At 31.8% G+C, this 22,634-nt stretch overlaps 1 protein-coding gene across 1 annotated transcript; it reads right to left on the minus strand.

The window, feature by feature from the left end:
- Nucleotides 1-968: 968 nt before the first annotated feature.
- LOC139094588 (uncharacterized protein DDB_G0283357-like) lies at nucleotides 969-16,663 on the minus strand. Its single transcript, XM_070645703.1, has 6 exons — nucleotides 15,932-16,663; nucleotides 4,727-6,144; nucleotides 4,300-4,665; nucleotides 4,010-4,239; nucleotides 3,306-3,827; nucleotides 969-2,672 (listed from the first exon to the last, which is right to left on the minus strand). The coding sequence occupies exons 2-6, from the start codon at nucleotides 5,227-5,229 to the stop codon at nucleotides 2,272-2,274; spliced, it is 2,022 nt and encodes a 673-aa protein (XP_070501804.1). The 5' UTR covers nucleotides 5,230-6,144; nucleotides 15,932-16,663; the 3' UTR covers nucleotides 969-2,271.
- Nucleotides 16,664-22,634: the final 5,971 nt, after the last annotated feature.

A 22,634-nucleotide genomic window follows, 5' to 3' on the forward strand; every position in this document is an offset into this window, starting at 1 on the left:
AAATCAAAATTGATTTGAAAATATTTAACAAATTTTAATATAGTTTTCAAATTGTATTTCAATTTAATTATTAAAATAATTAATTTAATTTAAAAATTGAAAATTTTTTTTCAATATTTTAAAAATTTTAGAAATTAAATTTTTATTTTTAATTGAATTTTTATTAAAATTTAATAATCAAACATTAAATTATAAGATTAAATTAAAAATTTTTCAAAAATTACAATTTTAATTTTTAAATTTTAATAATTAAATTAAAATACAATTTAAAAACCATATTAAAATTTGTTAAATTTTCACTTTCATTTCGTATATTTTTTTGAAAAATTATTTAATGATGAAATCTTGAAATTGATCTCATTTTTTGTTCCTTTGAATCAAATTTGTGTTTTTTTTTTTTTTCGTAGTAAATATTAAATTAAATTCGAGATTTTTTCTCTCCAGATTAAATTAGTTTGTCTTGATAGAATTTGAAGAAATTGCCGAATAAGTCTTTTGCTGTTCCTATACGATATGATCTTTAGCTTGTTTGTCGTGTACTTAGAAGTGTTAACCCAATGGCATTTTCTATGGCAAATCTTAACATCAAAATGACTCAAATGACCCCAAACTAGCCGTCATTATGCCTCCCAGGAGACCAAAATGCCAATGTACGTAGCTGTATCCTAGCGACTATGTTGTTTGTGACTATGTATTAAAATAGAAAAGTCCAACATCATACTGGTTTAATGTGGGTTTAATACTTGATGCAACCATTTAGAGCTGACAGATCTGTATTCCGAGTAAAAGCAGCAAGACTCTCTTTTAAGAGTTCTCGAGACCGTGACCAACACTTGTTAATCTCGGGATGAGATTTGTCAAGACCGAGACTTTGAAGGAATCCCTGTTGGTTCCAGTCTCGGTCTCAAAAATTCGATGAAACCGAGACTTACTCCATTTTGAAGTCCGACTCCAGGAACCCCTATCAACTATGTTGGCAACAAGACGACACAACACTGTTAATAGATCACATTTACGGCCGTATGCTATCCAGAATAACATACATTGTCGGACATCTGTTATCATTTTGTTTTAAGAATCTAAAGTGCCTTGACAGCTTCTAAAGTTCCAGAATTAATGTTGAACAGCTTAGTAAATTTGGGTATTCATTTTGAACCATGCATCCTAAATTCTCCTCTTTGTTCAACAGTATTCATCCATCAAACACAATAAATTGATAGCAAAACTCTACAATCGACAAACTTTTTTCGACTTTTCAAAGCAATTTCTTCATTCTTTAAATAAAAATCTCTTTTTTTTGTGTTAAAATTTCAAGAATTTTGCTTCGATTTTTTTGATTTGATTATGGCATTTAATTACTTTATTTTGACTGGCATTTCGTTCCATTTTCTATGCTTAATTTAGGCGCTCAATCGTAAATTCCTACCATAGTTTCTGATTTTTCTTGATTTCTAACATATTTTCATTGGTGGCTGTTGTTGTTTTAGGATCAGTGCTGTCCAAACTATTTTGTGTCATTGCACATCTTGGTGGTAAGTTACCAAGTTGAGGTTCATGGCATTTCAGCACACTAATGTGCCGTGGCACACAGTTTGGACAACACTGGTGTAGATGGAGGAGGTTTATTGGGGTATTGGTATGCAGGATATGTCCAAGAGCATGGTCATTCCAATGAATGTACTAGCAAGTTGTCCTTAATGGTACACTTGAGTATATTCTCAAATTGGGAGCATGCTCTGAGCATGTTGATGGACATTGTAATCCCCTGATGATCACTAGCTTGTATGTCTAACTATATGGACGTTGACATCACGACTAAATCAGTCATTATGCAAACTATATACACAACTAGCCATCCATCTCCAATTATAGACCCCATCAACAGCTATCCATACCCCCCTCCCATCCATTTCACAACACCCCACCATTCAAAAACTTAATAACTTCATCCTGATTTCTGTCTGTAATTAAATTAAAAACTTAAGGAAGTATCAAAAAATGTACAAAATAAAATACTCGGAAAACTGATTTATATCCTTAATGTAGCTTCCCTGCTCCGCGTGGAAGTTTTTAAAATGAAACAATTAAAATAATTTGGAAGCAACTCAGAACTCATAAAGAACTGATTATCCTGTCATTAATTGAAAAATTTTTTTAGTTTTCGAGTCAATTTTTAATCAACTCAGTCATTTAACATAAAGGAAATAAGAAACTTCCGTACATGAAAGTTCAAAAACCCCAGCCCATATCGCGCCAAAATTCAATTTCCTTTTACCACCTCTGCCTTCTCAAATGATCAAAATAATTAAATGCCAAATCGTCAGGTTGTTGTTGCTGTTGTGGTTGCTGTTGATGTGCAACCATTTGATGCGGCGGTGCAAGTGAGAAATGATGATGTGGATTATATACATGTGGATTGAGATGATGTGCAGCGGCAACGGAATCGCTTACACTCGTGACACTTGTCGTTGCTGCTGTCGTCACAAGATGATGCGGATGATAATAAGTTTGTTGTTGTTGATGTGCTGCTGGCTGTTGTGTTTGTTGCGTTGTTTGATGAACTTGATGCGGTGACGGTTGCTGTTGGAGATTTGTTGTTGCTCGCGCCTTTTTCGGCACTATTACTTGTTGTTGTTGGGCTTGTTGTTGCTGTTGTTGGTGATACATGGCGACTACAAATGGATAATTGGGAGAATTGTCGATTAAATAAGGTTTTGTTCCTTAAAACTAGATATTTCTTAGTTTTTAATAGATTATCCTGAATTTGGACTAGATCATCATGAATTAATACTTGATTAATTTAAATTTGGACTAGATTGTTCACAATTTGAATAAGTTGATTTGAATTTGGACTAGATTAGTTTAAATTAGGACTAGATTAACATGAACTTGGACTAGATTGTCCTGAATTTGGACTAGATTGTCCTGAATTTGGATAAGATTGTCTTGAATTTGGACTAGATTATCGTGAATTTCGACAAGATTGTTCAAAATTTGAAATAAGTTGATCTGAATTTGGACTAGATTGATCAAAATTTAGACTAGATCTCATTGAATTTGAGCTACTATTTTATCTGAATTTAGACTAGATCATCATGAATTAGGACTAGATTGACCTGAATTTGGACTAGATTGTCCTAAATTTGGACTAAATGGTTTTGAATTTGAACTAGATTGATCTAAATTTGGACTAGATTAATCTGAATTTGGACTAGACTACCTTGAAATAGGACCAAATTGTCCTGAATTCGGACTAGATTGACTTAAATTTGTGTTATATTATCATGAATAATAAGTTCACTAACCTTGCTGCTGGGTCATAATAACACTTGCAGCAGCAGCAGCTACCGTATTATTAACAGCATGATCCAACAAACTAAGTCCCGTTGCACCAAGACAATCTGAATTGACACTTGTGCGATTTGTTTCCTCTTTACTGATTTGATTATTTTTCCTTTTTCGATCCTTGGGTATCGTCGGTGTCGGACTAGAATCATCGTCCTTTTTAGCACCAGAATTATTAGCATTCTTCTGTGCCGATTGCCATACAGTCGATTTTCGTCCACCACGTGATGATTGTGTTGGAGGCGGTGACGATGTGTCACGTTCACCTTGAAGAAATTTCAAGTAGCTCGCCATAAAGCCTTTATTCATACTTGATGGGATGTTATATTTCTTCTCAATTGAGACATTTTGTGATGTACTGTTGCTGTTATTGTTATTATTATTACTATTACTACTACTACTGCTAGATTGTTGATTTACTGTTGTAGCATTTGATTGGTGACGATTATTGCTATGACTATTTATGCTGTTACTTGTTATTTCTGGAATTGAGATGTTGGATTGTTAGAAATTGAAGAAAATTAAGGATTTGTATATTTTTGGAGAGACTTTAAACTGTTATCCTGAATATAGCGCATGATTTGCTAATTTAATTCATTTTCAGGCACAGTTTACATTCAAAATGGATGCAGGACCCCCCAATAATACCCCACTAGATACTCACTGTTACTACCATAATCAGGTGTTGATTTACTATTGATTACATTACTATTACTATTATTATTGTTGCTTATAGAATTTGATGAATTTGTCTTCGATACATTTTCACTCGTCGTATTGGCCGTTGGTGATGAGAGAGCTGTCAATGATGATTGCAACTGATAGTAAAATTTCTGTCCATTATTAAGGACTTGCTGTGATGACGCTTGGGGCGATGGTGTGAGATTAACGCGGCTAAAAGGATATAAAATCATTAATTAAATCAATCTTAACGTCATTTTTAAGGATGCTCACCTTGATCGCGATTGCTGTTGATTCTGCTGTACCAATTGTTGTGCTGAACTTGAGGCTGATGAGCCGCCAACAATCACATTACTACTAAATTGTGAATTAAAATTCCCGCCATAATTTGTTGATGATGATGACGATTTACTGCTTGTTGTTGGTGCTGGCGATGAACCATTTAATGATGATGGCACTAATGTTTCATGAGGCAATAGACCGAATGAACTAAATGATGATTCCGGTGTTGCGGATGCTGATGATGTTGTCGATGCTGTTTGATCGAAATAGTTTGAATTTCCGGTTGCTGCGCCCGAATTGTTTGAATTGTTTGATGCTGATGTTGAGGTTGTTGATTGTTGGTAGCTGTCGACGGCCCTAAAATATTGAAAATATTGTTATTATACCCAAAAAGTTATCAAAAGGACTAGAAACTCACCTCGATCGACTCGTCTGTGCCTGTTGCTGCTGCTGACTCACAATAGTAACATGTTGCTGCTGTTGTGTCGGTTGCTGATACGTATCTGCCCTCAGTGTCTGTCGATGTGTCGTCTGTATATTATTATAATGTGCAGGCTTTGGATTAGCCGGTGCAGCATGTAAAAATGGCGAAAAAACCGTCTCATAAGCAATTGCATTAGACGGTGTCGATGGCGGTGCGGGTGATGCAAGAAAATTTGATCCGAAACCCGACTGCAGTAGAAGTTGAGATGTGGCAGGATGAACAGGAAAGTCAGTACGCTGTACAGATGCCGATGGCGATGAGCTTGATGATGCACTTGATGTTGCAACACCACTCAAACCGCCAATTGTTGCATGTTGTGTCGCAGCTGCAATTGTCGCTAAATGATGATGAAAATCACCACTTGATGCTGTTGCCGATGTTGGCTGTACTGTTGCTAGTCGATTATATGTATACGACCATGGACCGACTGGATCCATTTTTCTGTCGAAATTTAATGATCTTTTCAGTTTTAATTAATTTTTACGCGTTATTTAAACACGAATTTTTCTTATATATTTTACAACTTTTTATCTTGTTCCTTTAATTTCTTATTTATGATTTAAAGGATTAATATTGACATTGCCGGTATTTGCCGGATCGATGTCATATTTTTACACTATTTTTGTCTTTTTTTGGGTTATTTTTATGGATTAACACTGAATATTTTCATACAATTGTTATTGTTGATATATGAGTCACTGCTATGTAAGCATGTCTAAGCAAACTAGGATCATAAGCACTTAGTTTATGAATTTTTATGATTTTTTGAAATTTATTCAGTTTGTCTTGTCAATTTGTTCACTTTTTTGGGGTATTTTTACATAAAATGATCACTAAGGTCACACATATGTTGTAGGTTGGTTCTATGTGCAGCTACACTGATCTATGTACTGAATTATCAGTTCTAATTGTCGAATATTCTCATAAGATCCTTTCAAAATTCTCAATAACTTCTTGAATTAAGCTTCAATTTTTACTTATTCTCTTCAATTTTTCACGATTTTTCAGACAAATTTTGTTGAAATTTTCAATTTTTTTGATCAAATTTCACTTCTGTTGGTGTTTCAAAAAAATTTAAATTTTTTTTAATTTGAAACTATCACAAATTATAATTTTTTTATATATGTTAGCACTTTAATGATTCTTATTAACTTCTATTGAAGTGTTTTTCAAGTTTTTTACTTTATTCACTTTTTTTTATTATTTAATTTGTTGTATTGTTCAATAACTCTTGTTGATCCTCTTGTTTGAATGATTTTTTTAGAAAAAATTCTTTTGTCACTGTTTTTTTGCAATGTAATTTCGCACTCAGCTGATTTAATACTCAATGTTAAAGTTGATTTTGATGAATCCTAAAATGAGAAAAATATTGAAATTTGAATTAGTGATGAATTTTGGTTTAAAATTACAAAATTAATACCAAAGCTTAAAGTCGACTTGGATTTTGTGAGAAAAACTTAACTCCACTCCATACAAAATTCGAGTCGACTTTGAGCACTGATTAATATTAACAACTTGAATAGCACAAATCGGTTAATCAATCCGAAGCTCAGCATTACGTCGGCAAAAGACCAATGTGGCATATTATCGGATTTAAATCAAATATGATATCAAGTCAGAGTCACATCGACCTGGAGTCGGATTATTGATCGAGTAATTAATTTGCGTTATTCAATTAATTCTTTAATTTAAGCATTTTAGAGTAGCAAAAACGAATATGTTTTGAAGAATTTAGAATAAAAAGGCTCAATAATGGCGATAGACAGCTCCTGATGCTGACTGAGAGAGGTCATGGATCACACTTGATATGTACGGCCAGCTTACGTTAATCAAGACTCAATAAACCAAGTGCCAGATTCTAAATCGGAATCAAGATCAAGATTCTATTGTAACAATTGTGATGTTTTGTCATGACATCGGGAATGTTTATAAACAGCCTTAAAGTGAGGCATTCAGAGTGATAAAATGCTCTAACATACAAGGTTATATATGCTTAATGAGCATATTACAGTATCAATGATAATGCTCACTATTTCCCGCAAGATGTTTATTGATCAAATGATTGTATGTTGTAGCTGTCTTTATCAGTGATGCAACTTCAAGCAGTGATAGAGGAGCTCCTCAGTTATTTGCATATATCTGGATTCTTCTTCTTCCTTGTCTGAGGAGCACGGGGGCCCATTGCCTCGTTTAAAGAACGTCTGTAGACAGCTCTATCTTTCGACAATTTCTGCCTATTTGGGATATTGAGAACTCTAGCGAAATATCTGGATTACGTCCATGGTTTTATAACTATTTTGGAACATTAACATAAGCTTGAATTATTGAAATGAGAGTTGACAGGCTACTGGGAACCTATCAACCAAAGAGACCGATTTTAGGAACAGTAGTGGTCTTTCTGTACCATGCAAGCATATTCTTTGCTTGTTATGAGGAGTAGGACTCTACTGGACTAAATAAAGATGCAATAAATCTGTCTTAAATTGGTTCATACTTAATAATTCAAATCTTATAACAATTTTATGGAAAATTATTGATTTAGTTCAGCTAATTTTAATTATATTCATTTAATATAATAAATTCCCTAAACTTAGTTCCAATTTTTCCCCCAACAACACAAAAATATCAATCAAGCGTGGCTTTAAGTACGATTACTCATATTCCCAAATTCCAAGAATTATTTTTATCAATTTGCAACAATTTTTTATGACTTAACAATTCAAAAATTCAAAAGCCGTTAATAAAAATTCTCTCAAATCTCCATTCAACATTCCACAATTCTGTTAAAAGACATCCGACTTAAAAAAAATTATCAAAAAACTTAAAAAATCTTAATTAAAAAATTTTCTCAAAAAAAGAATAAAAAATTTCATTTAAAAATGAATCAAGCAAGTTGAGAGGAATCAAAAACTTCACCGTCTCTTTCGCACGCGATTCTAACAAAAACATTTGTCCAATTTCTTCTTCTTATTTTTCCAATAATAATAAATTTTTCTTTTCTTGATTCTCGAACATTAAAAAAGCAGCAGCGAAAGAATGAGAAGCAAGAAAAAAAAGGAAAGGAAAAAAAAAGTTCGTTGATGACGAAGAAGAAGAAAAAGAAGACGATGATGATGATGAAGAGAAGAGATATTCATACGTATAGAATGTGAAGCTACACAGACATACAATTTATATATATTTTATAGAAATGAAAAGAACTGAGAGAACGGGGCAGCATTTATAATGACGAACAAAAAAAAAAAAATAATATAAAATAAAATAAAGTTTATACATAAAATAAGCAAGTGAAAAAAGTTTGTTGTAGCATTTATGCAAATAAGGATGGCGCATTGGGTGAATGTGTTGGTGATTTCGAATTGCATGAGGTTGATTGAGAGGCTTGGGAAGGGGACTGATCTAACTTTTTGTTTGATATCAAGTGATTATGTTAGCATAACTAGTTGCAATTAACATAAAAATTGCTATTTTAATTAGAAATGCTCAAATTTGTAAATTAAATTGGTTAAAATGCAAGAAATTGAATTTGTCAACTTGACTGGCTCAACTTGAATAGAAGACAATACAAAGAACATTGCTCAACTTTAATTCTGATCAACTTGACAAAATATTGCTTAAATTGCTAGAAATATTAGACAAGTAACAGGAAAAATGACTCAACTTGACATGAAAACTGATCAGCTTGAAAGGAAAATTTGTCAACTTGACAGAAAGACTTTAACTTGATATTAAACATAACTCGAATTGAAATGCAAATTGCTCTAATTGATGTTAAGATTGACAAGCTTTATAAGAAAATATATCAACTTGAATGAAAAATTGTTCAACTTGATTGGAAAATAGCTAAACTTGAGTGGAAAGTTGATAAACTTGAGCATAAATTGGCTCAACTTGAATATATCGTGGCTAAACTTGAGTAGAAAATTGATCAACTTGAATGGAAAATGATTCAACTTGAGTAGAAAATGACTCAACTTGAGTGGAAAATGACTCAACTTGTGTGGAAAATATATCAACTTGAGTAGAAAATAACTCAACTTGAGTGGAAAATGATTCAACTTGAGTAGAAAATGACTCAACTTGAGTAGAAAATTGCTCAACTTGAGTGGAAAATAACTCAACTTGAGTGGAAAATAACTCAACTTGAGTAGAAAATAACTCAACTTGAGTGGAAAATGACTCAACTTGAGTGGAAAATGACTCAACTTGAGAAGAAAATGGCTCAACTTGAGTAGAAAATGACTCAACTTGAGTGGAAAATAGCTCAACTTGAGTGGAAAATAGCTCAACTTGAGTGGAAAATGGATCAACTTGAGCAAACTAGTCTTCAATTTGACATTAAATCTGTTAAATTTAAAAGAAAGATTCACTCAAGTTGACATAAAAACAGCTCAACTTGAACAAAAAATCACTAAATTTCAAAACAGTCAATTTAAAGCCAGAACCCCAAAAGTCCCACACTACAAAAAGCCGCTAAGCAAAATTTGAAAAGAAAAACATCAAACTCAGTCGATGCAAAAGTGTGAGTCGATATATGAGAAAAAGCACAGAATAGAACAAAAAGACCCAAAAGAAGAAAAGAAAATCTAAGAGAAAAACATTTTCCCTGTATATAAATACACTATGTATGTATGTGTGTGTGTGTGAAAATAAAAGAATTTTTTTTCCTCATCTTTTTTTATTATTAAATGAAATAAAATTCAAAGCGGGGCCCTTTTCCATCTACACAATCGCTCCGCTTTCTCTCATTTCTCAATTTCTGAATGAGATGTACGATAACTTTTTTTTTATTTTGTTATTCATGTGATTTTTATACATATATACGCATACACACACACACACACACACACACAGACATACAACATCATGAACAGAATTCGGATGGATTTTTTATGATTCTTTTTTTTTATGAAAATAATGAAAGGAAGTTTCTACATTGTTGTTGTTGTTGGTAGTGCTGATGCTTGTGCTTGTGCTGCTCTCTCGTTCAAGCCTTTTGTGATGCTTTTTATTGCAAAAAATTATTTTTTTCTTTCTTTAGAACATTTGTTGGAATCAGATTCTGTTTTGGTGTTGGATTGAGTACACGTTTTGGGTCTTTTGTGGAGTTTTTTGGGGATCATTTTTTTTATGGATATTTATAGTTTTTGTTGAATTATTATTGATTGAATTTTGAGAAATTGTCTGTATTTTAAGAATAGTTTGGAAGAATGATTGGATATGATTATGAATTTTAGTGAATAATTTTGAAGACTTTTTGAGGATATTTCATTCACAAATATTGAATAGAATGCTAGGAGGAAGCAGTTTAGACAAAATATATGACATTCAGCTTCAAGAATTCTATTAAAATTAGTTGAATTTGACATTTAGTGAAGCATTAATCCTTCAAATTTTACATAATAAAGGCTGTAATACTGCATGTTTTGTCTGCGTGTAAGCATTCAAGCTTGCAGTTTAGATCTGCTACCTCACAGCTCTGAACGAACCCTAATAAATATATTAACAACATTGTTGCAATTTTAAGACAACGTGATCAGATTCACGACGTTAAACAGGTGAAAATTCAAGCCTAAAGTCAGCTTGACTCTGACCTTGAGTCAAATTCAATGAACTCGTGCTCTTGACCAGAGTCACGACAATCTGAAGCTGGATTTTTCATCTTTTTTACGTCGTCCTCCTTCCGGGTAGTTAGTAAAGTCATAATTTTATGTTTAACAATGCAACTAGCACCAACAACAGTCAACATGAGCTCCAAAATCTGCTCAAATATTGTCTTAAGTTTAGTCAAGATTAGTCGACTTTTTTAGGATTTATATCATTGCAGCCATGATTAACGATTTTCTGTTGCAGTCCAGCGTCCAAACCCAACATAATTATATTCAAATTTTCAACCAGAAATTGAAGTCAACTCGGATTTTTGTATGGAAAAGTCAACCTTTGTCAACTTAACACTTTACAAAATTCAAGTTCAGACTTCAAGCTCTCCCATACTCAATCTTATTCGATTACAAGCTCTACAATCAACAACAACAACACTTAACCCATCCACTTGTCTACCACCCAATATCCATCACCTCACACAACACATAATTCAATCTAAATGCCGATAATCGAGAGAATCACACAACCCTGTGGGGAATAATTAACATCACGAGCAACTTGTTGAGCAGCATGAAAAGGGATTTTTTTTTTTTTAAAAAATTGTGAATGAATTCTTGCGGTTTTGTTGACTTTTTTGTTTTGCTTTGGATTTTCTTAGATTTTTTTTTTTTGCATTCTTAGTCACGAATTAAATTTTTATTAATGAGAATGTTAGTGATGATACTAAAATTGGAACTAATAAATTGAAGATTTATGTGGAATCATGTTGTGAGTGTCTAATTTCATGTTTAGGAATTATTGAATGTTTTTCAGATTTATGGCAGATTTGATGGTGATCAAAAGGAGATTAAGTCTTGAAATGGACTGAAAATGAGCTTAATCAAGGGAGTGATCTTTAATAAATAATTCAGAATTGAAACCCCTGATTAGGATAACATTTGATTTTTCTGGATTTCTAGAATTGAAGTTCGAGTCTTGATTTTTGATTCAGCATGCCACAATTGAATTTTCAACTGATTTTACAAGAAATAATAAATCAATTTGTAATTAATACTTGCAGTTCTTTAATAAATATGCTTAATAATCACTCAATATGCAAGGAAAATGCTTATTCAAGTGCAGACTTGCTTGAAGAAAGTGTCTTTGTTGGTACTCATCTGAGTGTGTTTTCAAGTCTAAACTTGGTCTAAACCAGGTCTAAACTAAGGATTACGACACCGAGACCAAGGCTTGAGGAGAATCTTGATCACTTTCTAATCTTGATCCCAGTCTTGGTATCAGTTTTGATCTCGAAAATTTGTCTACACCAAGACTTTAAGATGCTCATGAAAATATGCAGTCGATAGAGATGGTAATGAACTTGACATCGTTAACTGGCAACTGGATGCCAGCGATAGAACCAGCTTCAGATGCAACCTAAGGTATGCTAACTAAGTGATGCCATGGATCACAATTGATTTGTTCAGCCAGCAAAGTAAGTAATAAGACTTTGAGAAATTTTATTCTCAATACAGACAATTTGTGAATAATTTGACAAAGTTTTGAACCTTACAATCAGTATTGTCAGATCAAGAATGAGATATTGAACGATAATATGTCAATGAATCCAAGATATTAAGCAATAAACATGCTTTTAAGCCACAAATATACATTTTGACAACTGTATTATGTACAAAATTATCATCTCCAAAACAGAAAGTATTAAGTTTAAATTAGTGAATTTCACCATCAAATTAAATGAAGTAAACAACTAAAATTGACAATTTTAATATAAAATTCGAGTCAATTTTGAGCTCAGAATAATTGAATGGACAAGTTTTAGGTGGAAAACTGTGGATATTTGTAATCATTTTCTAAATTTCTTCTCCAAATTACAAATTCATAATCAATTTTTATAATAAATTTATAAAATAATGAGTCGAACTTTGACAGAAGACAACTAGAATTTCCATCAATTTCAGTCCATTATCACTAATTAAAATTGATACTAAATTACACCAATCATTTAAGGATCGTTCAATTATTTAACTCTTATACTTGATTTTAATCTGTTCAGGTTAATATCAATCAATTTTAAAATGTTCCGTCATGTATTCACGTAACGTAATACACTGATAAACACTCCATTCCTCTTTAGGATGGATCAGACATCTAAGCTTATGTACGAACAGCACACAGCGTTTTAATAGCTGAAAATCCAGCCACACACCGGCTTGACTTTTGACTGAGGCTGAAATTGATCAAAACTGACCCATACAAGAGTCATGCTGGCATGAAGCTGGATTTTCGGCTCCTTCTACGCCATATGTCTTTCGGGATGGAAGACTAAGTACGTCCATTATTAGAACTAAATCCAGAGCTTGAACTGGACTCAAATCAACTTTTCAATATAAATCCAATTTGATAATCAACAGAATATAGCAATGATTCCTTAAAATCCTTCAAATAAACCAAACAACCGATAAATCCTATTTTTTTCATCCACAATGTCAAGTCTGCTAAAATCATCACACAAGCTTGACCTTCTCTATTATTCTTATATGATGCCAATTTACTTCCTTGTTGAAGCATTTAAATTGTTTTAATCGACAGCGATTAACGTACAAAGTCTAAAATTTTTGTTTTCTTCTTCATCCATTGACACACTCCTTATGTTTTATGGATGTAAACATGTGCAACAGCATGGATACGTTTATTGCTGTGAACTTTGATATTTTGGTTCAAATTTTTTTTACGTTTTTATGTTTCATTGATTTAAAATTTTACATCTTGTTGACATTAAAGGCATGGAGGTTAATTGTCTTGACATTTGTTGTTATCTTGTATCTAGTTGTTGATGTTGACGCTTTGAGAACTTGAGAACTCCTGAAGTCATGGGATAACCCCAGGGAAAATACAACTATTGGCAGAATATTTCACAGAGTGATTTTAAATAGTTCGGCTGATATTAAATAAGCTATGATTATTGATTTCTTCCTGGATAACCCAAACAGACTATGGCACAAAAAGTCAGAAAATAGAGTTTTCAAACCGGCATGACTCTGTCTTCGTGCCGGATTTAAACCGAATTTGACACAAATTCAGAATCTTGTTAGCTTGATGCCTTATTTAGGATCGATTAATTGAATTATTTTGACAAATTAGTTGACTTTAAAAATTCTTCAATAAAAAGCTGCAAGATGTGCTTGAATTTACAATGGTTGATAAATTCTCTAGATTTGATGCTGAATAGCTTTGAAATTTGATCAAAATTTTTTTGGCAATCTTAAAAATTTATAATTTAATGGATCACTGATCTGCTCTACAGTATTGAATGATTGGGATGTATCAACTAAAAACTTAGTCTTTAACACTATCAGGTAAAGTTCGTGCCTTCGAAAGCTTGCTCTCCTAAAGTAAAGACATGTACGTAAGCGTTGCTCTTAGCTTACTCTATTCTTGAGAGCATGTTCTTTGTCTGCCAGGGTAAATTAAAGATATTTGAAAAGTTAATAAGCATTTATCACGCTGGTCCAGTATTAATTCATCTTGCTCTATAAACTCATCTGAAGCTAGCATTTTTAACAGTCTGGCTACTAAAGTTTAATCAGAATTAGCACGACATTGAAAGTCCAAATTCCACAAGTCCAAAAAGGCACCTCCACTGGAGTTTGGACTGCAAAACAGTGGAATCCTGAGAAATCCGAGTTTAAAATTCAACAAAGCTCCTATATGATCTTATAATCAACTAAAGGAAGCATTAAATCGATGGTTATATATTTTATTAGTTGTGTGTCTAGTTCTTTGTAAAGCTTAAGTTTAATTCGAATTTTATATGAAGTCAAGTCGACTTGAGTCAACCTTTCCATACAAAACTAGAGTCTACTTCGAGCTCTGGTTGTTCGTCTAGTACCAAGGCTGATAAATCGAACCACATCAAATTCATTCGTCCTTACAACTAGATAGATATACAACTAGTCAAACAACAAACTTGTCAACTTTGAAACAAAACTTAACAATATTAATTTCGAAAATATTGGGTTTTCCCAGATCTTTCGTAGTCGTCACCTCAGCTATTATGAAGTCTTAATTTTTAATATAAATTGAAGTGATCCCGAAAGGCACACGGGCTGAAAAAGTCGGTAAGTAATGTCTCAAGCCTCAACAGACAAAGGCCATGCTCTCGATAGCTTGCTCATTTTAAATTTACTAGTTGATCCAGCTTGTGAGCGTGACTCTGAGCCAACTCTGCTCTTGACAGCACACTCTTTGCCTGCTAAGGAAGGCCAGTGTGAAGCTATACAATCTGGAGACACAAACCATTGACTTTTTCACGCCGTGTGCCTTGCAGGAATAGTAAAGCAATATAAGGAAGCTTCACTAAAAGAACTGCCATAGCCAGTGACCTCCATGCCTTTAATGACAATATGAATCCAATTCACAATCCACAGATTTGTGTAAATAATTCAGAATTTCCTTACTTTTTTATTGAATCTACAATAGAACCAAAATGTAAAATAATATTAGAAATTATGCTTAATAATTAGGACTAATTTTAGATTAATTCCGTCAATAATTGCAAAGAACTTAAGAATTAATTCCGAAAATAATTGGAAAATTTCAAAATAATGTCTGCATATTTTATTACGCATTGTAATGGATGAAGTTCCAACAATTGTTATTTTTTTATCTCTTTTTTTCAACAATCCATCACTTTTATGCAGCAACACATTAATTAAATTTAGAATATTTCCTAAAATTTCACTTGAATTTCACAATTTTCCCCGATTTTTCCTTCAAAAAATTCACAAAAATTCCAATAAAATGCCGTCATTTGACTTTTTAAAAAAAATCTCACAAATCAATCAAAATGCTTCCTTTTTTATCAAAATCCAAACAATTTTTATCTCACAAGAAACCCCAAATTTGACCCCAACAAACTGCATTTCCCCAACAACAAGAAAAAGACCCCAAAGCATCCATTCATCATTGCACATTAATCATCAACATCTCATCAATATCTCATTAAGAACCTTTCTTATTTGTAATATATGTATATAAAAAAAGTTCAGCATCATGTAAGGTTGTTCCTCACTAACACAATCACAGTTTTTGATTCTCTATTGTTTTGTTATAAAAGAAAAAAAAATGAAATGAAATTGAATGGAGATGGGGATTTTTTGGGGTAATCATGGGGTTTGGGGGTACATTAGGGGTTGTTATCGGTTCTGTGCTGTCGAATGACAGAGAAAATTGGGAAATAATTGAGAAATTTGATGAAATTTAAGCAAAATTTTAAATTCTAAAAAAATGCGACGAAAAAGTTTTCAAGAATCAAGAAAAAATTCACATTTAAAATTGTTAAAATTCACATTAATCTAAATTTTCCCGCGATTTTTAATCCAATAAATTGCAAAAATTCTTTCACTTTAACGCACCGCGTACGCGAGTCGAAAAATTTTTCTTCATATACAAAATATAAAAAAAAAAAATATTTTTGCTACCCTAAAAAGAAAAAAAAGTTGAAATTTAAATTGTTCCTATTTGAATCCTCACCTAATAACGCCTAATGTCTAAATCCACAACATCCTTTAATCCATCAACATTTGATATTATTAAATGTTTTAGAAAAAATTCTCGCGGGCGTCTGTTTTTGCACTTCTCTTTTTTTTGGATTCTAACGAGAATTTCTGGTGTAAATTTTAATCGAAAATTTTTCTTTTTTTTCAATTCTTTTTTATTGAAATTTTTTTTTTTCTCTTACTTTTGATTTTTTTCAATTTTATTCACATTAATGTCGATGTAATTCATACACAATTCACTAAACAACCGGCTTATGTACGCGTTTGTCGCATTTAATTGCTTTTAAAACACTCGTTTTATAAAAAAATTTCAATTTTTTTCTCGACAATCTCGTCATTCGCGGTCCGCATTCAATGTGTAAAACGCCATTTTGGTTTATTTTTCTTGTGTGTTTCGCTAAATGAATATTGAGAAACTCTTATTTTTTCTGACTTTTTTTTTATTTTTTTCTTTTTCGACTCTTTTCTCTCAATTGAGAGTAAAAAGTATGAGAAATGGTTTACATGTGTGTGTGACTTGGAGAGTGAGATGGAGAGATGTTTTGATTGAAATTATTCGAATGAGATTTTATGACTTTGCGGGGCTTTATGCAATTTTTTGTATGCATTTTAATTCATTTTTTGACTTTTTTGGACTCAATTTGAAATTATTAATGTTGAAATAATTTTTGAAAATTTTATTTTACTTTGTTTTTTAAGATTTTGTTGAATTTTTTTGTATTAAAAGTGGGAAAATAAAATTTTTATTGCTTGTATTGAAGACCCGGGAGAATTGACAGCTGATTCTCGAATTTTCGAATGACTTTTCTGACACATTCAAGTGATGTCTATAGCTATTTTCGCTTTGGATGGGTTTGAATTTTTAAAAAACGTTAATATTTTACATTTTATTAGAATTTTGAAAATATGATAATTTTATTTCAAAGTTCTTATTTTCTTTAATTTAATAACTAAAAAATTTAAGAATTTTCTACAAAAATTTAATTTTGTTTGAAAATTTCTATTCTTTGAATTTTTTTGAATTTTTATTTTTTTTTTAAATTTATAAAATATTTTAATTTTGGATTTTTTTAAATGATTCAATTTTTTAAAATTTATATTTTTATTAAAGTTTAAATTTTTACTAAATTTTTAAATTTTGTTGAATTTTCAAATATTATTAAATTTTTAAATTTTATTAAATTTTTAAATTTTATTAAATTTTGAAATTTTATTAAATTTTGAAATTTTATTAAATTTTGAAATTTTATTAAATTTTCAAATTTTTTTAAATTTTCAAATTTTATGAAATTTTCAAATTTTATTAAATTTTGAAATTTTATTAAATTTTGAAATTTTATTAAATTTTTAAATTTTATTAAATTTTTAAATTTTATTAAATTTTCAAATTTTATTAAATTTTCAAATTTTATTAAATTTTAATCTTTATTAAATTTTCAAATTTTATTAAATTTTCAAGTTTTATTAAATTTTCAAATTTTTATTAAATTTTCAAATTTTATTAAATTTTCAAATTTTATTGGATTTTCAAATTTTATTAAATTTTCAAACTTTTTTAAATTTTTAAATTTTATTAAATTTTCAAATTTATATTAAATTTTCAAATTTTATTAAATTTTCAAATTTTATTAAATTTTCAAATTTTATTAAGTTTTCAAATTTTATCAAATTTTCAAATTTTATTAAGTTTTCAAATTTTATCAAATTTGAAAATTTTTAATAAATTTTTGATTTTTTTAATTAAATTTTCAATTTTTTAAGGACGAAAAAAAGGATTAAATATAAATTAAATAATGTATATACAAATTAGAAAAAATTTCAGGTTTTTCATGCTTCATGTATTAAAATTAAATTTTTTTTTTCAATTTATTTTGTTATTGATTGAGCAATAACGTTGATTACATTTTTGAATTAATTTAATGAATTTAGTCGATTAATAACGTGCGTAATTAATTTCATTAAGTTTCACACTTAATTTCTATACTTGTCGCGTATTTTATTGTTTAACGTACTTTTTGCATTCAATTTGATGAATCCGTACGAAAATTACTACATTTTTTATAAAGTTTCAATCCCCTCGCATAATTTCATAGTTTTACCCCTCTTGAAACTAACCGTGAAAGCGAGAAGACGCACTAAATTTTTGTAAGCAGTTTTTGCTTTATTTTATGAATTTTAATTAATTATTTTATATGTTTTCAATAGTGAAACGTTAGCTGATACGCCTTGAAATAAATCCATTTTGAAATTAGCAGAATTTCGGTGTTTTTTGGTTGATTTTTATTTCAGCGTTTCAAATTTTCCGCGTCGTCATTTCTACTCGCGAACATTTTTCAAAAAATTTATTGGAAGCTTTGTTATTGAGCTTTTGCTGCTAAAGTACTTCGTGGAGTGACTTAAGAGCATTTGAAAGAATTTAGCTGTCCTGTAATTTTGGTAAGAAAATAGTTTAATTAACTAGTTTTCTGTTTTTTTCTTTGGTGAGGTTAGAGCACTTGACTTTGAGTTAATTAATTGACCGCTGTTTATTTGAAAACACGTCAATTAAGCGTTAACTAATTCGTATTTGAGCGAATGGTTATCGGTGGTATTTGAGCCATACAATTTATTCCATTTGAGGAATTGAAGTCAGTTTTAGGAAGTGTGAGAGGATTTGGATTTGAGTGATTTTAAGGATATTCAAGGAATTTTGTTGTTACGATGGAAGTTTTTAAGGATGGAAAGTTGAATCCAGAATGGATTAGCGAAGTCGATAAAAAAGACAATTTGATGTCTAGAATTCGATCTTATTATCTACCAGGAACGAAGATTAGACCGGAATTCAAGTGTAGTGCATTACAATGCAAGCTGCCTGTGAGAAGTGCTGAGTATTTACAGCCAACGACAGCAAAGTATGAGTTCAACCCTATGATGTTGTGTTTTACGTGTAATCAAATTTATCATGTGCAATGCGTTGGTTTAAGTAAAGAAGGAATTGCAGAGGAAGCAGTTCCGTGGTTATGTTTGGCATGTCGAGACAATGTTATGAATCCACAAGCTGTCACATATTATAAAGCATCAGGATATAAGAATTCAATGGCTACAAGAAGAAAGCGGTTTATGAGAGACACGACAATTGACAGTATTGAGAATGAGTTTGACACGGATGGTGAATTCGATTCTTGTGATTTGGACTCATTTGAGAGATCCAGTAAGAATGTGAAGCAAAAAACTCTTTCAACATCCAGTAGTGAAATTGAACGTTTACAAAAGGATTTGATGCTGGCAAATAATGAAAGGAAGCAGCTTATGAGACTTCTTGAGCAGGAAAGGAACGAAGCAAAATTGAGATTTGACTCAATGATGAACGAAATGCAGAATTTGCGTAAGGAAATGAATGTCAACAAATCAGGTCGATCGTTTAATTTAAGTACAGACCCAGCAGTTCCCAGTGATTCCTTATCTATGAGCACATTTTATGCTGCAAACGTCAATTCGCCGGATAGTGAATCAACGCGCTGGAAGTGCAATTCTGAGGATGTTAACAATAATCGACAACCACAAATATCAGTAAATAATTCTCAAGGAGATACGAGCACATTAGAAGTTCTGTCCAGATTTACTGATTGTCAGGAACGTATTCAAACTGAAAAGGAACTAGCAACGGTGCGTCGTGCAATGCCAAAAATTGCAGAGTTTGATGGAGACGTGATGAAATGGCTTGAATTCGAACAGGATGTCAACAGATATCGAGCAGTGTGTAAATATGATGATCCAACAATAAAGTTACACGTTCGTGGAGCACTGAAAGGAGATGCTTTTGATGCTGTGAAGGATGTATTCGACATATTTACACTCAAGCAAGTTATGGATATTTTGAAAGAGTCATTTGGTAATCCAATGACAATGGTACGTCTTAAAGGCAATGAAATTAAAACTCTTTCATTACCTGGAACTCTTTATCGAGATGATGCTGTCAAGATTCGAGTTGTACTGCAGGGATATTTTGCAGCCTGCACATACGCTAAAACGGGATATTTGAATTCCAATGAATTGGCAGAACTAATTTATGAGCAATTTAATTATGAAGATAAGGCTAGATGTAAGGAGATGTACGTCAGAAATAATCCAGAAAAGCAAATTGTTATATGTCTCAACACTATTTATGATTATTTAACGGAGAGATTATTAATTTTGGATGAGAAACCTGATGAATTAAAGAACAAAGGCAAGAAGGATGATAAGAAGACAAAAACATTGCAAGTTATGTCTATTAGTAGTGAATCAACTTCAACTGGATTTTGGAATGATAAAGGCTACAAATTTGAAGTTCGAGATCGTGAAATTGCTCCTTTTATGGGATATGACATGCAATTACTTAATGCAGTTAGCAAAAATTGTGAATTTTGCAATGAACCTGGTCATTATTCGGTAGAGTGCAGCCAGTATCAAGAGCTGTCAGAAGGGCAACGATTAAGGTCAATAAATGACAAACGACTGTGCCGAAATTGTGTGATATCAAAAGATCACATGGCTAATGAGTGCAAACTTAAAGTAAGTTGCGGTATGAAGTTGGGTAAATTTGGAAGATGTTCTCAAAAACATCATGCATCGATACATTTTGTGTGTGACAGATCGAGTGGTGGCTATTTGAAGCGACGATCACATACGCGAGATAATTCAGACCACGCACAACAAGTTATGAATTCTGTAACGCGAAATGATAATGCACCAACACAAGTCAACAATGCAGCACCACAAAATAATCCGAGCCAACCGAATGTAGAAATGTCAAATCAACAACAACAAGTAGCAAATGCAATTCAGAGAGCGAATGCGCAGCTTCAGAACATTAATGAATTTTCGAGTGCAAGTTCATCCAGAGGTCCACCAGCACGGGTTTATAATGTAATTCCAAACTCTGTGTCAACCGTTCAAATTAATCAAGTCGCCGATAAATTACCACGCACTGTTAAAATGTTTAAAAATAGATTTTTGGGATCTAATGGATTTGTTGTCGCATATGCTGTTGGAGATTCAGCTTCAGAAGTTACACTTGTTAGGAATGATTTGAGAGAAGCTTTAGGAATTGAAGGAACTCCTGAACTTCTAAGTGTAACATGGACAGACAAAACAATTAGAGAATATGTTGCAATCAAATTTGATATGAAATTGCAAGGAATTTTGGAAAATTCTGAGCCAATAATTCTGAAAGGATGTTATGCAATTGATGAGTTTAATTTGCCAGCTAGATCATTGGACATGGACAAGATGAAGTCATTGTTCCCTTATTTGAAAGACGTGAACTTTGACAGCTATTTTAATGAGGAACCAGTCATGTTGATTGGCAGCCCTCATGCATACTGTATTGAAAGTATCAAAGGACTAATTGAAGGTGGTCCAGGAAAACCAGTTGCATTAGAAACCAAATTAGGTATAACAGTTTATGGTGGTGATTATATTGAGAATTCTTTATCATCAGAGATCAGAGGAACAACTGGAACCAGCAGTTGTAATTGTATGCGAGCTTTAGCAGTACATGTAGGTGTAACAAATAAGGATTTATCTTATTTTAAGTCGAAAGATTCACTGGATGTTGAAGTAAGTGAATTAGACAAGCAGAATATGCCGCTATTAGCGTTGAAACAATTTATTAAGACGACAAAGTCTCCTCTATTCACAACAAAGGCAAAACAAAGGGCCAGACGGTCGTCTCCTCCACAAGTTCCATTATCCACAGCAGTAAGAACGAGTCGTATAGCTCCAGATCATTCAGTCATACGACGTCCCTCACATATTCGTTATCCAAAACCTCCCTCATCTATCAAGTTACCAATACATCGTAAGCAGAGACAGTTAGTCATATGCAATAATCGTGAAATTGATGGTTACATGAATAAAAGTGTTCTGGATATCATGTCAGCGAACCAGTCCTCCTCCCCGGAGAATGTTATTGATTGAGCAATAACGTTGATTACATTTTTGAATTAATTTAATGAATTTAGTCGATTAATAACGTGCGTAATTAATTTCATTAAGTTTCACACTTAATTTCTATACTTGTCGCGTATTTTATTGTTTAACGTACTTTTTGCATTCAATTTGATGAATCCGTACGAAAATTACTACATTTTTTATAAAGTTTCAATCCCCTCGCATAATTTCATAGTTTTACCCCTCTTGAAACTAACCGTGAAAGCGAGAAGACGCACTAAATTTTTGTAAGCAGTTTTTGCTTTATTTTATGAATTTTAATTAATTATTTTATATGTTTTCAATAGTGAAACGTTAGCTGATACGCCTTGAAATAAATCCATTTTGAAATTAGCAGAATTTCGGTGTTTTTTGGTTGATTTTTATTTCAGCGTTTCAAATTTTCCGCGTCGTCATTTCTACTCGCGAACATTTTTCAAAAAATTTATTGGAAGCTTTGTTATTGAGCTTTTGCTGCTAAAGTACTTCGTGGAGTGACTTAAGAGCATTTGAAAGAATTTAGCTGTCCTGTAATTTTGGTAAGAAAATAGTTTAATTAACTAGTTTTCTGTTTTTTTCTTTGGTGAGGTTAGAGCACTTGACTTTGAGTTAATTAATTGACCGCTGTTTATTTGAAAACACGTCAATTAAGCGTTAACTAATTCGTATTTGAGCGAATGGTTATCGGTGGTATTTGAGCCATACAATTTATTCCATTTGAGGAA

The sequence above is a fragment of the Chironomus tepperi genome, unplaced genomic scaffold (genome assembly GCF_022539635.2).
Source record: "Chironomus tepperi strain 1889 unplaced genomic scaffold, CSIRO-AGI_Ctep_v1 contig_354, whole genome shotgun sequence".
Taxonomy (NCBI): domain Eukaryota; kingdom Metazoa; phylum Arthropoda; class Insecta; order Diptera; family Chironomidae; genus Chironomus; species Chironomus tepperi.